Source organism: Cucurbita maxima, unplaced genomic scaffold (assembly GCF_002738345.1).
Source record: "Cucurbita maxima cultivar Rimu unplaced genomic scaffold, Cmax_1.0 Cma_Scf00018, whole genome shotgun sequence".
In the NCBI taxonomy this organism is placed as follows: Eukaryota; Viridiplantae; Streptophyta; class Magnoliopsida; order Cucurbitales; family Cucurbitaceae; genus Cucurbita; species Cucurbita maxima.
In genome coordinates this window covers 856225-877863 of record NW_019272034.1, presented here as the reverse complement: position 1 = coordinate 877863, position 21639 = coordinate 856225, and the positions used below count along the sequence as shown (strand labels likewise).

The 21639-nt window shown below is 35.4% G+C and overlaps 4 protein-coding genes across 10 annotated transcripts in view; all 4 read left to right on the top strand.

Moving 5' to 3' along the window:
* The first annotated feature begins 316 nt into the window (after positions 1-316).
* Positions 317-4895, top strand: LOC111493081 (ubiquitin receptor RAD23b-like). The gene is made up of 12 exons (XM_023142686.1): positions 317-553; positions 1856-2017; positions 2135-2173; positions 2250-2359; positions 2452-2496; positions 2793-2970; positions 3044-3178; positions 3261-3335; positions 3949-3996; positions 4088-4197; positions 4435-4513; positions 4616-4895. Exons 1-12 carry the CDS (start codon positions 488-490, stop codon positions 4730-4732), a joined length of 1164 nt encoding a protein of 387 aa, XP_022998454.1. The 5' UTR covers positions 317-487; the 3' UTR covers positions 4733-4895.
* A 427-nt stretch (positions 4896-5322) lies between these two features.
* On the top strand, positions 5323-7127 carry LOC111493123. 3 transcript variants are annotated; one of them, XR_002719960.1, is made up of 2 exons: positions 5323-5464; positions 6538-7127. XR_002719960.1 is itself a non-coding variant. In XM_023142741.1 (2 exons), exon 2 carries the CDS (start codon positions 6567-6569, stop codon positions 6852-6854), a length of 288 nt encoding a protein of 95 aa, XP_022998509.1. In that variant the 5' UTR covers positions 5355-5464; positions 6509-6566; the 3' UTR covers positions 6855-7127. The 3 variants fall into 3 exon arrangements, 2 of the variants coding, with proteins under 2 accessions (XP_022998509.1, XP_022998510.1); XM_023142741.1 differs by having other exon boundaries at positions 5355-5464; positions 6509-7127; XM_023142742.1 differs by lacking the exon at positions 5323-5464 and adding an exon at positions 5471-5707.
* A 1254-nt stretch (positions 7128-8381) lies between these two features.
* LOC111493072 (magnesium transporter MRS2-1-like) lies at positions 8382-11867 on the top strand. The gene is made up of 6 exons (XM_023142668.1): positions 8382-8713; positions 9086-9703; positions 10167-10295; positions 10394-10726; positions 10818-10865; positions 11450-11867. The coding sequence occupies exons 2-6, from the start codon at positions 9098-9100 to the stop codon at positions 11678-11680; spliced, it is 1347 nt and encodes a 448-aa protein (XP_022998436.1). The 5' UTR covers positions 8382-8713; positions 9086-9097; the 3' UTR covers positions 11681-11867.
* A 1210-nt stretch (positions 11868-13077) lies between these two features.
* LOC111493028 (ABC transporter C family member 13) overlaps positions 13078-21639 on the top strand; it is a 24221-nt gene continuing 15659 nt past the window's right edge. For 2 of the 5 annotated variants that reach the window (XM_023142593.1, XM_023142597.1), the window contains exons 1-12: positions 13078-13205; positions 13367-13407; positions 13494-13581; positions 14424-14588; positions 14669-14800; positions 15054-15148; positions 17349-17412; positions 17723-17977; positions 18376-18445; positions 18851-18911; positions 20742-20829; positions 21477-21595. In XM_023142593.1, the coding sequence (XP_022998361.1) occupies positions 13152-13205; positions 13367-13407; positions 13494-13581; positions 14424-14588; positions 14669-14800; positions 15054-15148; positions 17349-17412; positions 17723-17977; positions 18376-18445; positions 18851-18911; positions 20742-20829; positions 21477-21595 (1232 nt within the window). In that variant the 5' untranslated portion in view covers positions 13078-13151. Of the gene's footprint in view, positions 13206-13366; positions 13408-13493; positions 13582-14423; positions 14589-14668; positions 14801-15053; positions 15149-16444; positions 16730-17348; positions 17413-17722; positions 17978-18375; positions 18446-18850; positions 18912-20741; positions 20830-21476; positions 21596-21639 lie in introns of those variants that run through there. The other 3 variants (XM_023142594.1, XM_023142595.1, XM_023142596.1) reach the window with 3 other exon arrangements.

Below are 21639 nucleotides of genomic sequence, written 5' to 3'. Positions count from 1 at the left end.
TTTTTTTTAGGTCGAGAGATTTTTTAAACATAAATGTTAAAGTATTCGACACTTTACAATTTCAATATGGAATAATAATTTTTGTTTGGTATCGATGAGTTTAATAGTCAAAAGCATTACTAACTTCCCAAATAGCAGGAGGCACGTAAATTTTCGTCCAATCAGGATGACTAAATTCAAATATTTAAAATTATGAATTATAAAATCAACCAATTATAAAGTGTCAAAATAGTATTTAAAAAAAAAAACAATCATGCAAATTTATACGAAAAGCATCCCCCCTTTAGTCACGTGCAGTGCTCATGACCATTGTTTCAGATTTTTAGTGCGAAATAGCTAAAGGTAGTGCCCAAACTCGCCGGTCGCGGTCTTCTTCACTGCCAAATCTAGGGTTCTCTTTGGTCTCTGCTGCGTTTCAGGTGCCTTCCTACTGAAACGCCGTCGTTTTCATCCCCTATCCTTCTTCCCCGTCTGGTAATTCGTTGAAATGAAGCTCACTGTGAAGACCCTCAAGGGAAGCCACTTCGAGATTAGGGTTCAGCCCACCGACACCGTAAGTTCTAACATTTCTTTTTCTTTTTCATTAATCTCCTCGATTTCTTCATGCGACTATTTGGGATTGTAGTTAATTTATTAATGTAGCTGAGTTCGCAAGCATTGACCCAGCTGGCAACTTCAGCTTTGTTTAATTGTTTTTTTTTTTCTTCATAAGAAATTGTGATTATAGAATTGGAACAGTGTGAAACTACTGGACGAATTGTTTGGAATTGGAAAGATTCTAAAATTAGGGCTTCGTGTGTTACTTAATCTGTAAGCTGCTTTTCTTTCTGAACGATGATCACAATTATTATTATTATTATTATTATTAATTCTGCGTGATCTGCTGGATTTGCATTGTTTGAACACGAGTTGGAGAAGTCTAAGATATCATGCAGTGCACTGTTCTTGTTGGGGATGCCGTTTTAGCTGTAGATTGTAGCAGGCATCTTTAATTTTTTTTTTTTTTTTTTTTTTTTTTCAATGATGCAACTTTAACCCTCTGATTTGAACTTGGATCCTAGGAAGTTTAAGAAATGAACTCATTATTTTGTTGGAACAGAAAGATTTGAAAGGAATGAAATTAAATTGTGCTTGGATTGTAGCTGGAAAAGGGAAAAAAATAATAATAATAATAGTCTTACTTATTTAGGCTTTTAATCTTGATTTATTAATAGAAAGTTATAATTTGACATGGTTAAATAAGCATTTTACCACCAAATTCTATGAAATCCTTCAAAATCCGATGGTTTTAGTTAAGAAAAGTTTTAACGTAAAAACAAGATAAATCTCTTTGATGTGATAACAAACATTGGAGTTCATTTTAAATTTATTATGACGTGAAATAATTCGAGATCTTAGTGTAACGGCCTAAGCTCACTGCTAGCAGATATTCTCCTCGTTGGACTTTCCCTTTCGAGCTCTCCCCAGTAGACATGTTTGAAAACCTTGAGGGGAAGCTCAGAAGGGAAAGCCCAAAGAGGACAATATCTGCTAGCGGTTGACTTGGGCTTGGGCTGTTACAAATAGTATCAGAGCCAAACATTGGGCGGTGTGCCAGCAAGGACGCTTGATTGTGTGATCCCACATCGGTTGAAGAGGGGAACGAAACATTCTTTATAAGGGTGTGGAAACCTCTCTCTAACTGACGATTTTAAAACCGTGAGGCTGATGGCGATACATAACGGGTCAAAGCGGACAATATTTGCTAGCGGTGGTCTTGGGTTGTTACGCTTAGGCAACCAAATAGAACATAAGCATTTTTTGTTTTTTTTTATTTATTTATTTAATAATTATCATTGTAAAATTTTTGGTGAAGGTGATGGCTGTCAAGAAACATATTGAAGATATACAAGGAAAGGCTAATTATCCTTGTGGTCAGCAATTATTGATACACAATGGTAAAGTTCTAAAAGATGAAACTACGCTGGCAGAAAACAAAGTATCTGAAGAGGGTTTCCTAGTTGTCATGCTCAGCAAGGTATCTTGGTTCTATAATTTTCTAAATATAAAAAGCACATAAGAAAAGTTTTTGTTTTGGATTTTAATGGATGGCTAAAATGTCAAATATGGTTACGCTCATTTGTATGCATAACAGAGCAAAACGTCTGGCTCAGCAGGGCAGTCATCGACTCAGGTAATATTGCCTATTTTTGTAACTAGGTGTTTATTGTTTTCTAATGTTAACCACCTCTGGAGCCTATTTATTGCAGCCTGCTCAAAACCCACCTGTAGCTCAACCAATTATAAATTCAACTCCTCCTACCCAAGTTGCACCATCACCGACTCCTGCAGCTCAAGCTCCCGCACCAGCCCCGCCGTCGTTAGTTTTTCAAGAGTGATCTTCTTTTTGCATTTTCTCTCAATTTGTTGAATAATTATTATCCATATGCATTTTTTGTTATTGTTTTCCAGTGCCCCTAAGAACACTACATCTACTTCAGACAGGGCGACAGATAAGTATGGCTCCTATTTCCTTTTTGACATTTTTTAACTTCAAGAGGCAAGAATTACTTAGTAAATCAACCATCTATTTGTATAATCCTAAAACTAGGCTACGATATTACAAATGTCCAATCTGTTAAAAGCTACAGACTTTGATGGGCATTCTTGATTATTAACTATTGGGACGAACAGCTCATATTACATAGCTATTTGCAATATGTTTCTTCTTCTTTTGCTTTATTTATAAATGAAACTCTTTGCCTGTTGGCGAGAAAGTTTCTCATTCTTTCTTTTTGGGGAATCGTTTGCAGTGTGCAAACAGATACGTACGGTCAAGCTGCTTCAAATTTGGTCGCTGGTAATAACCTGGAAGAGACCATTCAACAAATAATGGATATGGGAGGTGGCAACTGGGACAGAGAAACAGTTGTTCGTGCACTAAGAGCTGCATACAACAATCCAGAGCGTGCAGTGGATTACTTGTACTCCGTATGTCTAAATCATACGTTCTTTGAAACCTGGTCTGGATATGTTCAGTCACTAATGGTGTTTTTTATTTCAGGGTATCCCGGAATCTGCAGAAGTTGCAGTACCAGTGGGTCGTTTTGGTTCTGGTCAAGCCACTGGAACTGATGGATCCCTTCCTGCACCTGCCTCTGGAGCACCCAACACAGCCCCCTTGAACATGTTTCCTCAGGTATCTTTGGATGCATGCTTGAACAGCGTGTTTCTTTGTTTGCTAACATTCACTAATTTTACTGGTGACAATCATACTGGAGGCACTTCCTGCTGGTGGCGGCAGCGGTGGCGGCGGTAATCTTGGATCTCTTGAATTCCTTAGAAACAATCCACAGGTAACTAATGAAGCATCATTTATGGGGGTTTCCTGATTGGTAAGCTCATTAGCTTTCTTTACTAGATGTCTTAGTGCATGGGGTTTAAAAACCGGTTGGTTGGACTTTGAAGTCCTTTTCACCTAATGGCTGTTAGTTTGCATCTTTTTACCCATTGTGTGAGGTCCCACATCGATTGGAGAAGGGAACGTGTGCCAACGAGGACGTTGGGCCTCGAAGGGGGATGGAGTATGAGATCCCACATCAGTTGGGGAGGAAATTGAAACATTATTTATATGGGTGTGGAAACCTCTTTCTAGCAGACGCGTTTTAAAAACCTTGAGGGGAAGCCCAAAACGCAAACCCAAAGAGGACAATATCTGCTAGCGGTGGGCTTAGGTCGTTACACATTGATTCACATAAAATGTATCTGTTAAAAATTCACAGACATTCGATCAGAAAATTCTGCATATGAATTGCATTAGTGCAGCCATATCATTCCATTACATGTATATCATTTGTACAAAGGCCTAAATTCATGTTTTGCTTTATTTTGTGTGGACTATGGATTTCAAATAGAACTAATTGTGAAGTAGTTACTGAATGAGGTTTGTTATCATTGTTCACATTTTAGTTTCAAGCCTTGCGGACGATGGTGCATACAAACCCTCAAATCTTACAGGTCTACACATCCTTCTGATTTGCAATTTAGTTAGTGGGTAGTTATAGTCATGGTTTTTCCCAAGAGTTAAATATTTTGCTTCTCATGGCAGCCCATGCTTCAAGAACTTGGAAAGCAGAATCCCCAGCTTTTGAGACTCATTCAGGATCATCATGCAGAGTTCCTTCAGTTAATTAACGAACCTGTCGATAATTTTGAGGGGTGAGTCTTACGCCGATGTCGTCTGGTTGATATTAAATCTTGTTAATTTGAAACCTCCTAGGTTAACTGGCTCTTTAGATGGGTTTGATCACGCACATATAACTAGAAACCCCTTGTCTGAAGAACAAGAACTGTTTCTGGATCTGGTTTACTTGAGATGTTGTTCGTCGATTGATTAATTAGTTCATGAGCCGAACTTCTTTTGATGTGACAAACTGTGTTCTTTCTTTCTTTCAGAGAGATGTTTGAACAGGCTGACCCGGACATGCCTCATGCCATTAACGTTACTCCAGCCGAACAGGCAGCCATCGAACGAGTATGAATGAACTCCTTTATAATTCCTGACGTGCTTTCTTGTTTTTCCCTCTTCAAACTGGATCTGTGTGCTCAAACATTTTGTGCTTGTTCCGTTGCGTAGCTCGAGGCGATGGGATTCGATAGAGCCTTAGTCATCGAGGCATTTTTGGCGTGTGATCGCAACGAGGAACTAGCAGCTAACTACTTACTGGAGAATTCTGGAGATTTTGATGACTAACCAACAAACAAAGAATTAATGTTAACCGCACTGTATTCATTATTTTTGGTGCTAAGGTGAATTGGTATCCTTGTCAGCATATTCTTCTTCACTTTTTGAGTCTTCTTTGCATTACATTTTATATACTGTACTAATAAATAGGAAATTTAATTATTCTCTAGTATGGTCAGAATTGGTATTTTATGTTTTATTTAAAGCTCATTTGTCGCTAACTGGTTGGAAATATCAACTGACTATGCCTCATGGTTTTGGGAAGTTTTTTATTGACTTTGGAAATATGCTTATCTAACAGGCTTAAAACATCATGGAAGCTCGTTTTTTCAGACCTTAAGTTTTTAAGTCCTTAAAATTTTCAATTTTTAGTTTTATGTATCTCTCGACGTATAATATCAACTAATTTTAAAAATTATATTAAAATGAAATTAAAAGTTCAACCACTTCTTACATGCAAAATTTAGAAGTTTTATTTATTTATTTTTATTTTTATTTTTTTAATTAGAGGAACGATAAAATTATCAAACGGCCGTTGAAACTTAAATTAACGATAAAAAAAAAAAAACCGGTTCAAAACGCGCAAGAGAGCGGACAACCTGATCTTGTGGCTTTCGTATACTTTATAAAACCGTGACCCGCGGACGAAAAAAATTTCACCTTTCTTTCTCTCTCGATCTCTTCGAAGAACAGCAAATTCTCCTTTCTTGCAATCTCCTTTGGCGCGTCTGTTTATTGACTGTAAGATTCACTGTCTCGTTTCATCATTTCTCGTGACTTGTAATACATTGTCTCTCTCAGATCTGCTCTTCTTCTGCCTTTTGTGATTTCTTTTTCTTAAATTTGATATTTCTGCCGAATATTGCGTTGTTCTTGAGTTTCTTCTTGTCTTCTATTGTCATGGATGTTGCTCATTATTTTTGGAGAATGTGCAGATCGATTGGATCGGATTTGACTTTTCCTTCTGGTATTAGCGTCGTTTTGGTGTATTAATTTCTCTCTTTTGCGATGTGGATTTGTATCGCGTGTTTAATTTGCTTTTAAATGTAGATCATATACTGATGTTTATGGATTTGGAGTTGGGCCGAGCTGATAAGATTATGTGTGGCGTTTTGAGGATGGGGATTTTATCTACGGAAATTATATGAAATTATATGGTTTAATGCTCTGGACAAATTCTTGTTTCTGGCATGAGGAGACATTTTTTCGTGTTTTAGGTTAATTTCTATGGGTTACTTGCCGCTATTTGTCCATGGACCGGTGGCCTTTGATTATTTTGCTCCTCTAACTTCGATTTGGGATGGGTTAGAAGAGAGAGCTCGAGTATTATAGTTGAGACTTGTTGTTGCTTTGAAAAATATAAAAGCAATTCTAATTGTTTTCTTGATGTATAACTCTTGAATATCTAGTTAAAAGTTATGCGTTGGAAATGAATATTGAGACTTCTATTCATGCCATCTATAATATCACAAATTTTAATTCTCAGGCGAGCCTTCTACTACTGATGTCTACAAGTTTTGTTGCATTTTATCTTCCCTCGAATTCAACAAATCCTTGAGTTCAATTTTCAAGACCTAATGCTTTTGTTCAAGCTTTTGATGATCTTATTGTTTCGTGCATTTCATAATGTGTTGTTGCCTGCTGCAGATTACATTGACATCTTGCATCTTACTTCTTCAAATTCTAATATGTTTGAATGGTATCTGAATTTATTGAAACACACTTGCTGAAGAAAAGGGATATTGTGGCTATCTGTTTAATCTTGCCCCCCTTTTGCTTTTGTAGACGATTCTGAATTTGGTGCTAAGTTTCAGATCACAGAGGAAGATTAGAGCTCTAGAACATGGTTCTTGACAACATTCTAGCTTCTCCTCGCAGGAGGACCCCAACATTTAGGAAGCATTTTCCTGCAAATGAGTTGGGAAGTTGGTCAACTCTCTTCAATCGACATCGCTTCCTCTTAACCGCACTGGCACTCTTGACTTGCCTTTGCACAATCTACCTTTATTTTGCAATCACATTAGGGGCTACTGCATCGTCTTGTTCGGGTTTGACTGGAGCTCAAAAAGAATTGTGTCATCTGGAGCATGCCAAGGCTTCTCTGGCTAAAGGAAAATTGAAATTTCTATGATACGTAGGGACCTTGAGGTACAAAGCTTCTCATTTATTGGTTCTTCTTCTCTTTGGTGGGATCTGTATTTATAAGAAATGAAGATCATTGTAGGTCAAAAGTTCATTCATCCATTTTGATTCATACATGTAACTGATAAAATGTAGCAGAATGTCATTAACATTGCTTCCTTGCATTAATTTGTTCCTTTTTCCTTGCTTGTTTCTATGTTATGATGGATTTATATGAAAACTTCAAGCAGAATGAATGTTCATATTGCTGTTTTGACATTAATTGATGGGAGCCTAATTTTTTGCAGTTTGTCATTCCCTCTGCCTAATTCCTGCCGGGCTGCCCCTAGAAACTGAAAACCTACCTATTTTACATTAAAAGATTGATGGTGTAAAAACTTTTAATAGGCTACTCTGTCAATAATTAGCCACTTCTCGAAAAAAATAGACTTTTTTTTACTAATAAAACCCACCAACATGAATATGTGATTATTTTTTTTTGTCATTAAGAGGTTGAGATGATCATATTTATTTATTAATGAAAAAAAATATATAATCCAATTATGTCTCTTAGGGACGTGTTTCTAATTTAAATTTTGTTACTTTTCCAATAAAAAGGGTATTTCATTTGTGTTGGAAGTAACAATTCGAGAAGAGCGTGTGAACACGGGTTTACCTCACGATGAAGGTCAATTTTCTGTGCTCCTATGTTTTGAGATCGATAATTAGTAAAACACGAGAACAAACCATTACAAATATTGAAACATATCTTCCTAGCACTAAATGTCAAAAACAACAAATCACTTTATGAACATAAAAGAAGTTATATATTGTTTAGAAAGAGGTTCTTTTAATTAAGTTCAAACTTATTAAATACTAATTTTAAGTTACATCCATTTAAGATGTATAATCCTTATGTAGCATATTTATTTGGATTTGTTTTTTTTTTTTTTTTTTTTTGGTCTCTTAAGATTAATTTGTCTGAAGAACACTAGTTTGATGAAAAACTATGTTATTATTTTAATATGTATTTTGATTTTAATAATCATTTTTCTTTCATAATTAAATATTTACTATTGAAACTTAGTGAAAAATATATTAATTCATATTTGAAAAATACTATTAGTAATATGTTTCATATGAATTATAAATTAACCTAAAACAATATATGATGAATAATATATATTAAATACTAATTGTTAAAATTTATAATTTAAACGTCTAAGATAATAATGGGTTGTGTTTAACTATGTATGATAATTCTAAACTAACTAATTGTGTTCATTATTAAATTTTATTAACTTTATTAATCAACTAACATATTTTTATCACACAAATAATAACTTAAAGCAATTAAAATTAATTTACCCTAGATTTTTAAACTTTTAATTTTTACCAAAAGAAATTAGTAAAATAAAACACTTTAAAGTATCTAATATTGTTAAATGTATTTGGTATAATTTAACCAAAAAGAAAGAGAGAGAGAGAGAGAGAGAAATTTAATTTTGCCATAATTGAGAAATAATAATTGATACTTAATTTTGTTTGTGATGATATGGTCAGCATCACTGTATGCTGAGATTCTTGAACCTGGTAGGCTCGGTTTCTTGATTATTCTTGATCAATTATCGGTTCCGTCTTCAATCTCTGTTCATCATTCTCTCATACGGCAATTGGAATTCTCAGACTTCTGGTGCTTCATTCGCTCGCCTCTGCAATCTAGGTTTTCTTTCATCTTTCGATGTTGAATTCTTAACTGAATAGGTTTTCCTCTGTGAAATCTTTCATTTCCGAGCTCGTGAGAAGGAATTCTATATTTGTATCTGTCGTACGCTCTCTGAGAACCGCCGCCTTTGTTCTCCTTTGGAGGTGATTCTCTTTTTCTTTTCGTCCTCTGTTGTTTCGTTATATGATTTGATACCTGCGGTTGGCAGTTACATCTTTAGGGTTGAGTTATTCCAGTTAGAAATAGATTTGGTTGAGAATTACTGATGTGTTACTTTCCCTTGTAGACTACACGAGCATTGCGAATGTATTGTTTAATCACTATTGCATTTAAGATATTGAATTTTTTTGCTATTATGTTGCTGATTATTGTTTGTTCGAACTGGAACTGCGTGATTGATTGACTCGACACGAGCGTTTGTATAGCTATATATATATATATATATATTCAGCTTAGATATATGTGGTTGAGTTGGTATGTGTTGATTTCCAACTATTTTATGTTGTTTCATCTAGATATTTGTGTAAATGGCGGATCTCAAAGAGCGGTTGCTTCCTCCGAAACCTGCATCTGCTATAAATGTTAGGGAGGCTGTTAATAATAGGCCATCGGCCTCTGGAAGGGTGCCATTTCAAGGTGTGGATGTTTTAGGGCTGAAGAAGCGAGGCCAGGGACTAAGATCTTGGATCCGGGTAGATTCTTCTGGGAACTCCCAGATTATTGAGATCGATAAGTTCACTGTGATGCGTCGTTGTGATCTACCTGCACGTGATTTGCGCCTGCTTGACCCTTTGTTTGTTTACCCTTCCACAATTCTTGGTAGAGAGAAGGCTATTGTGGTCAATCTGGAGCAGATTCGATGTATCATAACAGCCGAAGAAGTTCTGCTGTTAAATTCCCTTGATAGTTATGTATTGCAGTATGTGGTAGAGCTACAAAGACGTTTGAAAACCACTGGGGTCGATGAGGTTTGGCAAAATGATGGAAATCATGGAGCTGACTTAAATCGAAGAAGAGGAAGTAGGAATTTCGATAATTTATTTGCAAACACCACCTCTCCTGATTATTTGCCCTTTGAGTTCAGGGCTTTAGAAGTTGCTTTGGAGGCAGCTTGTACATTTCTTGATTCCCAGGTGCGTAGAAATAGAAGTTTGAGCTGTTTGCTCTTATTTGTTTCATGCATGTTAATTGTTCGTGTTTTGAGTTTGTAATTTTTGTTTAAAAAAAGTAGAAATAGAAGATTAAGGAATGCTTTTCCATACTGACATTTGAAACATATTAACAGGTCTGATTATCATGCATTTTGGTGTAAGATTAATTATTACTCATTTCAAATTCATCAGATTGAAGATTTAAAGTTAAAGGTTATCCTGCTTGTAGTTTATCACTGTAGACTTCCGACTAATTAGGGCATCACCGATCAAGTTATCCTATGGTGTTGCTGTATTTGTTGAGGACTTTCTGGCTTAGCAATAATGATAACATACTATTAAATGAAGCCATCCTTGATTTATTTCATCATATTTTTACTAGCTAGTGATTGGTTCTTCTAATAATGTGATGATTTCTTCATATAATTTGCTCGTTGCCCTAAAGGCTGCAGAATTAGAAATTGAAGCATATCCATTGCTAGATGAACTTACGTCGAAAATCAGTACATTAAATTTGGAGCGTGTCCGTCGCTTGAAAAGCAGACTTGTTGCCCTGACTCGTAGGGTTCAGAAGGTACTCTGCATTCACTCTAGTGATCCTGGTTTATGCAAGTAAATGGGTAGCTGCACAATTTTCTCTCTATGTTCTCTATTTGAGCTGCATCTTTTTAGGTTAGGGATGAAATAGAGCAGCTCATGGATGATGATGGAGACATGGCAGAAATGTATCTCACTGAGAAGAAAATGAGAATGGAGTCCTTTGTTTACGGCGATCAGTCTGTGACTGGATACAGGCCAATCGATGGAGCATCTATTTCAGCTCCTGTTTCTCCTGTATCTTCACCGCCTGAAACTCGCAAGCTTGAGAAGAGCCTGAGCATTGCAAGGAGTCGGCATGAGAGCATGAGAAGTTCAGAAAGTGCCACTGAAAGTATAGAGGAGCTCGAGATGCTTCTTGAAGCATATTTTGTTGTCATTGACAGCACCTTGAACAAGTTGACATCGGTACTCATTGCACACGAGTCTTAATTAGTTTTTGTTTCTCCTTTTCCACTGGGATAAAACTAACAATTTTATTTCATTTTCCCTCTTATAGTTGAAGGAGTACATTGATGACACAGAAGATTTCATCAACATCCAGTTGGTATGCTCATGTTCTTTATTTTTTCCTTTGTCAGTTCATACATCATTCTATCTACTCAACTGTTGGGTTCTCGATTATAATATTGGTAGGCCCCAAATTTTAGATCCATCTTCTATCATGGACCTCTAGAATGATATGATATTGTTCACTTTGAGCATAAGCTCTCATAGCTTTACTTTTGGTTTTCGCAAAATGCTTCATACTAGTGGATATGTATTCTTTATTTATAAATCCATGATCAGCCCCCTTAATCATCTGATGTGGGACTCCTCTCCCAACAATCCTCAACATCTTCTCCTCCGTTCCTGATTGTTTCTCAACTATCTCTACCATTTTCTTCTCCAATGAACTAGCTTTGTTTTCCATCTTGCCTGTGATTCCCAAGAAAATTGCTCCGATCCCAATATTGATATAAACATATGAAATGAAGAAAAAATTTTACAATTTGGTTAATGCTTCTAAATTCCCTCCTTTTCACCTAAAGAATATCTGAACTGTTAGAGAATTCAAAACTTGCCGATCATAGCGTTGTATCATATTGCTTTATTTTTGTTCCAATTACTCAAAGAGATGTTCATGTGCAGGATAACGTACGGAATCAGTTGATCCAGTTTGAGCTACTGCTCACAACTGCAACATTCGTTGTTGCCATTTTCGGGGTGGTAGCTGGAATTTTTGGGATGAATTTTGAAATACCAATGTTTGGGAATCCTGATGCATTCAAGTGGGTTCTTCTAATTACAGGAGTAAGTGGGATTATCATATTTTCTGCATTTGTTTGGTTTTTCAGATACAAAAGACTGATGCCACTTTAAAGGTGTTGATGGCATTCTAGAAAATTAGTCATATTCTATGGGTAACAAATGGAATCCCATTGGTTATATATATTATTTCCTTTCTTTCTCCTCTGGTTCATGCCAACATGAAATGTATGTAGATGTAGAAAAAAAAAAAAACTTGGCTAATCCAACCTAATTTTGAAGCCTTTGTTCTCTCTGTTCATGTTTTCATATTTCTATTTACCAACTTCAAAGATCTTATATTTGTTGGTAGGGCTGTCAGTTAAACATAATACAAATCCAGATTTGATAGTTGATGAACAAGGCAAATATCTAGATATTTGCTTTACATTACAGCTTCCTATAATTGCTCTTTCATTAAAGACAAATATATTGTATTCATCTATTATTCTTTTCTTTTATTGTATTTTTGTATTCTGTAAATGATTATAAATAAGATAACTCTCACCATCATTTAAGTATGGTGGATTCAACAAACATTGATTAAAAAAAATACGATGTGTGAATTTTTAATAAAAATTTTGAGCAAATTAAGTTGGAGTAAAATGTCAAATAAACTTTGTTTATTTGAAAGTTTTAATTTTTTTTTTTAGTATCTTTAGTTTTCAATTTTTATCTATATTCATGAATATGTTAAATATTAATTAAACACAACAAAATGTTAAAATTAAATATAGATCTAAGTTAAACTAATCATTTAATAATGAAGCCACTTTTAAAAATTATACAAATCTCAATCTTATTTAAACTAAATTACATATATCAATCTTTCAACGTTATCATTAGTTTTCAAACAGTACCCAATTTATTTTTATAAATTTAGAGAATCGTTAAAATCACCATTTTAGATATTGTGAATTATTTATCCAAAATTCTAATAAATTTATATTCCAAGGATAATTTAAAAATAAATAGTTAATAGTTTGTATACTTAAATTTATTTGTATTACGTTTGATGGGGTGGAAGACACGTATGAAACCCACTCTTTACGCGTTTCCATGCGTCCCCCGCCACTTTACAAAAGCACTAAAAGAAAGAAAAAAACCTTTAATTAATATGTACTATTTTATTTTAAAATTGAGATTACATCATTTTGTCGTAAAAAATGTGTTATTTATTAAATTATTTTTAAATTCTTAAACTACCAGAAATTGATGAGTATTAATTAATATGGAAGGGTAGTGATTAAAGCAAATAAATAAGAAAAACCTTAAAAAGGTCAAATAGAATATTAAATATTTTATTTTCCAAGAAGGTGGAGGAGTGCAACTGAGACTGGTAATGCTCAGAGATTTCTTTTTTGATCCATCATTTTTTCTTTATGCCTTTCTTTTTCAGAATATTTTCGTCAGCATTGCATTTCCCATTTCCCCATTAAATTCTAACGGAGCTCTGTTCCACACGAACCAAAATTTATTTTGTTTTCCATCGTTCTCCTCTTTGTTATGGTAAAAAACAGTGCAGGGCTTGCACTCAGCGGCGGCGATGACGACAATGGCGGGCTGGTTCTTGCTCCCTGTTTGCCCACAATCTCCTTATGTAATTTTCTCCTCACTAAGATTTTTGTTGCCATTAATGCATTCTTGCCGTTCTGAAGCGCTGTGTTTTCATGGGATGATTAGCTTGTTTTTTCTTTTCCCATTGATATTAACTATTCACTGAATGGTAGCAAACTGAAATTTGTCCGTTTGTATTTGCAGGTTTGGAATGGACATCGGTTTTCTAAGTGTTTTATGAATATATATCCTTTCATTTTAGAAGTTTGGCCTTGATTTCTGGTCTCTGCCTCTGTTTGGCCTTTAATTGTTGTGTCTTAACAATTCTTACGACCTTAGGTTTTGGAGTAAATGTTTTGACTGTCACCATTACTGTATTGCTCGGACTTACTCTGAAAAATGATGGAAGGAGACGGAGGGTATGTTCCTCTGATCATATTTCTCCTTGATTACTAAGCTAAGATGTTAATTAAGGAGAAAATTGAGCTTTTTCCATGCTAGATTCAGTAATTTGTTGGTCACCTAATGATTTATGCATCTAAAGCCATTGAAATTGGAAAAATTCATAACATGAATCAATCAAAAGAGTGAGATCCCATATCGGTTGGGAAGGAGAACGAAACATTCTTTATAAGGGTGTGGAAACCTCTCTCGCCATGTGTCAGCAAGACAGTATGCCAACAAAGACGCTGGGCCCCCAAGGAGGGTGGATTGGAGGGTCCCACATCGATTGGAGAAGGAAACGAGGACCAGCAAGGACGCTGGGTGCTGGGTCCCAAAAGGAGGTAGATTGTGAGATCACACATCGATTGAGGAGGAGAATGAAACATTCTTTATAAGGGTGTGGAAACCTCTCCCGCAATATACCAACAAAGACACTGGGCCTCGAAGGGGGGTGGATTAGGGGGATCCACATCGATTAGAGAAGAAAACGAGTGCTAGCGAGGACGCTGGGCCCCGAAGGGGAGTGGATTGTGAGATCTCACATCAGTTGGGGAGGAAAATAAAACAAGGGTGTGAAAACCTCTCCTTAGTAGACATGTTATAAAAATCTTGAGGGGAAGCCCGAAAAGTCCCCTAAAAAAGAAAAGTCCAAAGAGAACAATATCTGCTAGTGGTGAACTTGGGCCGTTACAAAAAACGCACTTGGTGGCACTAGATAAAAATCGTAACATGCACTTAAGTTGTTCTTATGCAACTTAAAGACTGTTGTAAGTGATGGTATGTTCATATTGATTTCTTGCCAATCTTGTTTTTGTAGAACTTTGAGAAAAGTCTACTGGAAAAAACTTTCGTGTACGTCCTTCCAGCCATTGGAGTATTCCTGTCACTTCTTGATATGATGTTTCTTCTGAGGAGATTACTCACCGGTGATGTTGTTGAATACCATGAGTGGTTAACAACAGCTTCATTATTTGCAGTCTGGGTATAAGCTATCTAACCTTAGCTGTTCATATTCTGTACAACTTTTTTGTTTGTTTTATGAGATTCATTGTGAATATGCAGACATGCACTGCAATCTTTGCAAATTGTTCTAACTTTGAACGCATCTTTACCAACAAAATGCTTTGTTCATGGTGGATTGTGAGAGCCATATTTGGGATTCTCGTTTTCGTTTCGACGTATGCAGACTTTGAGGTACTCATATTTTCTCATAGATATCAATTTGAAGGACATAGATATCACTTTGAAGTTTGAAATAACAGTGTTATGGTGCTTAGATGAACTGCATTTATGCATTTATGATCTTATGTTGAGGAATCAAGTTTTGTTTTCAAATTCTTGTTTGAACTTCCCTGTACTGTATAGTTAGCTTTCTCTGTAGATTATCAAAAACAGATAAACTATGCACCTATTAAGAACAAGTTTCTTGTTTCTTTTCTTGGTATAGATACTCAGATCCCTGAACTACAGTTTTGTTATCTTGCTGGATGTTCTGTTTGGTGCATCAGGATTCATTATCAGATCAGAGCAAGCAAAAAGCAGGTATGTTAAGGTTATATTTCTTCCTAATTCTCTGTCACTAACAACTAATAGCCCGAACCCACAACTAGCAGATATTGTCCTCTTTTGACTTTTCCTTCGGGCTTCCTTTCAAAGTTTTAAAACGCGTCTATTAGAGAAAAGTTTCCACACTCTTATAAAGAATATTTCGTTCCCTTCTCCAACCGATGTGGGATCTCTCAATTTACCTCCCTTCGAGGCCCAGCGTTCTCGTTGACACTTGTTCTTCTCTCCAGTCGATGTGGGATCTCACATATCTATTGTAATTTGTGGTCGATAAAAATGATGACATTAGCCACAAGGTAGTACCGATAAACCTCTCGCAAAATGAAACCACAAGATGCCTTACTATTATATGAAAACTCTCACCAACATACCCCTTTATGTTCATCCATACGTCGGTGCGTCGTGTGCTTGTGTTAAGCTTCCCATCGTCCGAAAAAGCTTTTTCCGAATCAAGCTCAAGAACAGCTTATCTCTATCAAATATAGCTTTTCTGAAACTAATGTCTTAGTCACTCTCGATTCAATCCAAAACTTGATGCTCCTTAAGTTGGTTTGTGATTCTTGGACAGTTTCCTTGTGAGGGATTCAATTCAGGCCTCTTCTGTTAATGCTAATTGCATCACTTTGTAGGGATGTTTCAAATTCTTGTCGTTGTTATGTGAGTTCTAAATCATAGATAGACCAGAAAAAAAATCAACTGTTTTATCGATTAATAAGGTTATCAAATTCATTGTTTAATAATTTGTAATGAATTTAATACCAATCAGACGGTGTGGATAACTAATTTCTGTGAATATATTAACAATAAAATTTTTAAATTTTTTCACAAGGTTAGAGAGTATTAAAACTCAGTATTTTTAAATTTTTAAAAAATGTTTAATAGTATCAATAAAAAAAATTAAAAGTTAGAATTTTTCTTCGAAATTTAAGGGGTAAACGAACTTTTGAATTTTTTTAACCAACTTTTAAAGTTTAGAGATATGGAAGACAAAATATAAAATTTATGGTATTTTTAATTATTAATTTAGCTTTTTAAAAATATTCTCAAATCTGCTAAAAGAAATATATTTTATTATTGGCCACTCCACTACGCACCGAATCAGACCATTGACCGGCCCATATAGTAATTCCTAGTCAGTATGTGGGCTTGGGCGTTGTATTCGGCCCAATCCTCCAATGACTCAACTGTTTATCTTCAACTCTTAGGCCCAACCCAATAGGATACAGTAGTAGCTTCAACTCTGTTTCGTCTTCCTCCTCCAGCTAGCTGACACACTCCCCTCCTCTGCATGCTCAAGGACTTCCATTAACACTGTAGAGCTGCAAATTTTGAAGCTTCGTATAACTAAGGCAGCTGAAATGGATGTAGCATTGTTCTTCATCTCGATACTCGGCAATACAAGTCCAATGCTGTTTCTTCCTTTCGTTGATCAGCCATTGGCATTTTTCTCGTTTGAAAGAATGATCATTTCCATTAATGTCGGCAGCTCGAACCTACGTGAAGCATTTCCTTGCGAGGATTGACTCTCCTTCCTCCTTCAGATTCTTTAGTTTCAGTGTAATGTTGAATGAGCTGCTGTCGGTTTACTCTTTCCCATGCTTCTTTCATTTGCGTAGACTTATTTTCAATGAAGCATTTTAGAACTCTTTACAGCAGCTTTCTTTTCATCATCATCATCAGCTCAATGGGGGACCCCATTCTCTATTTAATCGCCTTGTCCTTGTCCTCGAGCTTCTACGAGACATGCTATGTTTTGTGGTCAATGGTTAGGTTGTTCACAAGATGGTAATGGTGAAACTCTTACCAGACCACAAAATTGTATAGCCTCACAAGAAAATGTAAATACTAATAAAGTAATTAACCCAAAAATTAATTACTTAACTAAATAAAAATAGAAGTGAAAATTTGAAACTTCGACCTCTTAAATGAGAGTATATGCTTTAACGAGTTGAGCTCATATATTTCTCTTCCAGAGTCATAAACCTTTGTGTTTGGATGAGAAATTATCTCGTTTTGTGTCCAACTTTGAGATGAACTTCTAACGAAATGAAATATATTATCTTCTGTAAATAGGAAAAAAAATGATATAGATCATCTTTGTGATATTCCGTAAGTTCTATGCATGTTATACACATCAATTCTTTACTCAGGAAATCTTTATTTTGACTGTATGCAGTCCCATGGAAGATTCACTTCTATCTGTGGATGTGGACTTAGAGGAAAGTCGTATGGGGAATAATGTAAGAAAGAAGCTTTATCTTTTGCATTCCTTTTCATCTCCTTTCTGATCAGTTGCAATTCTTTGTATGGAAAAATTGCTAGAAGATAGGATCTCAAACCTTAGTTGCATTTGGGTGTTCCTTGCTTTCTATGATCATCGATCAATCTTGACTAAAGATGTCTACTAATTCTGCTTGTGTTACCTTTTCTTCTATCCTTTGTGCCCATAGATCAGGAACCATATTGTTGTTTTGGTTAAGTTTTCTATCATTTGATGAGTATGCCTTTGAATTATGATAGCTAATTGATTATTGTGCTTTATTGGTTCAGAAGGAAGATAAGCAAAGCTGTTGGAATCTTTTGACATTCAATTCTATCATGTCAGTTATGAATGACGGTGTTAAAAAGCAGCTGGATTTTAAAGATCTATTGCAGCTTCCAACTGATATGGATCCCTCTTTCTGCCACAACAAGTTGTTAATCTGCTGGAAAGGTCAATATTCGAGGAATGGCTCAAATCCATCGTTTTTTTGGGCAATCTGTCGTGCATATGGTTGGCCATATGTCTCTCTTGGTTTACTGAAGGTACTTGCTTATCTTAAGAATGCCCGTTTTCTCATTTGTTAGATTACAAGGCTTTCATTTTATAGGGTTGTAGACGTGATTGAAGCATCTAATTCATACTTACTTTCTTACATCTTTAAAACATAAAATAACTTCCCCCTCTCCTTGATTCTTACTGATTGGAAGGCTGTTTGTAAGTAGGTCCTTGAGTGGGGGTTCTCTCATCCCCCGGCCCTTAGGCTGTTGAGCTGTTTCCCTGCTTTTTGATTATTATACGAAAGTTTCTTGTCAAAAACATAAAGAAAAACATATTTAAAACATAGTCCTAACCATTTTTGGCTTTAGCAACATGCAATAACATTACTTTGTCCATAAATTGATCTCATTCATTGAATAGATATATATTTTACCTTGTTCAGGTGCTTAATGATTGTCTTAGTTTTGTTGGACCAATGCTTCTCAATCGGTTGATTCGTTTTCTCCAACAAGGTTCTTACATCCCTGATTTTTTCTTTGTCACTGGTTTATGAATATTTGACATCCTCCTTATTCTTCCATTTTCCCCCGTGGTCATTCATGTTTACATCAAATAGTTTTGCACACTTTTACAAGTCTTTCTATTATTCCACTAACAAAGTGTTGCTTTACATTTCGTTTGCATTAGCGAAGTAGGTATAGAACCACGGGGCAGACATAAACAATACCTTCTTTATTACTATGAAAGACCCGTGGCTTGTGGCGCTTATCTTCATCCTCAATACAATGCTTACTAGTTTAAGAAAGGGATTTTTAGAGAAAAAAAAGATGCATATGCCGTTCTGAGAGTTTAATCACCATTGCATAATTTTTTAATGGCAAGATGATTCAATGACATTTATTCTTTTATTTATTCAGGTAGTAGGACATCCGATGGCTATTTTCTTGCAATATCTTTGGGCCTCACCTCTATCTTCAAGTAACTCTTTAACATTTTGGCTGCCTTATGCTGTTCTTTTCATTATATCTCATTTATGATTTACGTCGTCATTTTTTTTTATGCATCTGTGATATTTATTTACTATTTCCAGGAAAGAGACGAAACTGATTTTAGGCTTTGCAGTTTTTTCACCACCAAAGTAATTTAGTTAAAATCTTTCTTCATTTGTTGACAATAAACAAAACTTTTCATTGAGATTTGAAAAGTTACTAACGATCAACTTTACGTAGCAAACGTAAAAATAGAAAAAATCCTACCAACTACAAATTAACTTGGTTGGTAAAATTACAGGATACTAATATCTCTCTGATAAAAGGACCCCTTTTCTTTAGTTTTGCTTCTTATTTTGAATAAAACTTCACCATCACCCTCCTTTTATCCCTCCCTCTTCCTCTCCATCATTTCCATCAGCCCCAACCAGCAACAAAGATGACTCTCACCCGTTCAACCCTTCCCACCCTCTTCTGATCATATTCCCACAAACCCCATGGTGTCATCCCCTTCTTTGAAGAAATGTACAACCATCATTGAAAGGAAGATTTACTCAATTGAGGTCGATAAGAGATACGCAGGTACTAGAGTCAAGATATAGAAGTACTCCGGAGACAACTTTCTTCATCACATTGAAATGAGAATCTTTGAAATGACTGGTAGCCACCTTCAAAACCTTTGTCACCACCTCATTGACACAAAAATTCTTCAAAGGAAGAATGTTTTATTGAATAGACCTTTTGGGTCGAGAAGACCAGGACAAAAAGGAATGCTTGTCAAGGTGGCTCTCATAGACTAAAGTTTACATTTAAAGCTGCTCTTATATCCTCTGTTTTGAAAATTGTGGACTCCCCTCCATCCTGCTGAACCTTTCCCTTTCCCATGGATCATTGCTGTTGTCATCACTCGAAAGCACTTTCACAATGGTTGGTACAAGATTACAAAGAGCCTCAGACCCATCTGAGCATTTATGCTTGTTAAACCCTTTCTGCGCTGACCAAGCACTCGTTCGTTGTGAAAATGCTGAGCAATCGGATGCTCTCTGTTCCACACTGAAATGGCAGCAAGAAGTAGTGCTTACATGCTTAAATTTGAATGCTGGATTAAGGTAAAAAAAACTTAATTGGTTTATTCCAATATGGAATTCAAAATCTAATGGTCATGAAGTACTAAGATTGAATAAAATTCTATATTGTTATTCAATACAAAAAATGTTGTATCTTATCAGGTCATGCATTTTTATAACTATGAAATTCATAAATGAAGTAGCTAAAGGTGGAGTTACCCTGAGGAACTTGTAATGCCAGTAAAAATATGATTTGGTTGTAGTATACACAATAAGTTTATTCATTTCCCAAAAATGCTGGTATTAGCAAGGATGGTACATAATTGTAACTTCTTGTCCAATATGGAATGCTTCTTCAATCTAAATACTATTAGGAGTTCTAGAAGAAAGCACACCGATCACTCCTAATTAATTTTCACCATGCCTTTACTCAGGAAAATCTTTACTCAGAGTAGAGCATAAATCTAAAAAGAATTGAAGAAGAGGGAACAAGCAAATGTTGTCGCAATTTAAATGGCTCTCACAAATACTTCTAAATGGCTGTTTTCTTTAAATTTGTCCTTTTTTGAAAAGTTTCGTTTCTTGTTAAAAAAAATTGTTCCTACTTTCTTTGAAAGTTGTACTTTCAGGATCTCAGATATTGCTTGATTATATTGCGTGCAAATTACTGGCCAATTGCAGGCATCTACATACTTTTTTTCCCTTCATTGTCATCTAACAGAAAACTAGTAATTATTGATTTCATTGTGCAGATCGTTTTTAGATACCCAATACACTTTCCATCTGTCCAAACTGAAGCTAAAGTTACGATCTAGTATCATGACCATCATCTACCAGAAAGTAAGCATTCTTCCTCCTATTATTCAAAATTTTACCTTGGCAGTGCAGACGCAGTGTCTTTTTATGATTGGAACACACTTAAAAGATATATTTTTTAGGTCATGATTTTCTTTATGGGGTTTCATGTTATTGAATGCATTTTGTTCGACTTGTTTTGAATAGAAAACTTTTTGGGTTTGGTCTTTTTTTCTCTATTTTTTATTCTTACCTTTTCAAATAGGAGATAACCAGTGATTTAAAAAGCCCACTATGGTGTGAGCCTAGACCCAAGGCGCATCCCCTGTGCCTCACTTAGAAAAAGCAAGGTTTTGTTAATGAAGCCTGTTTGTGGCGTGTGCCTCGGAAGTCTCAAACCTAATAGCTGTATGACTTGTGTGGATATGGCCAATATTCTATCTAACTAATAGGCTAAAGTGAATCCTTTTTAGATAGTATTTCTTAATACTAATTTTCCTTCATTGCTTGTAGTTATATACAATATGTTCATCATATTTTGGTCCGCAATGTTAAGGAAATGTAAAGCCCTTTCATTTCTTGCATTTCTTGTTAGAATGACCTCTTTATTTTTTAAACAATACATAATCTGTGACTGACTATATACGTTTCTTTCAAAATTTGGCTTTAAGCATGAATTACTTTTACTACAGTGTCTCTCCATTAGCTTAGCAGAACGATCACAATTTTCTTCTGGAGAGATCCAGACTTTTATGTCTGTTGATACTGATAGAACTGTCAACTTGTGCAACAGTTTTCATGATATGTGGAGGTAATGACGCTTATCTTTTGTTTCAAAAAAAAAAAAAAAAAAAA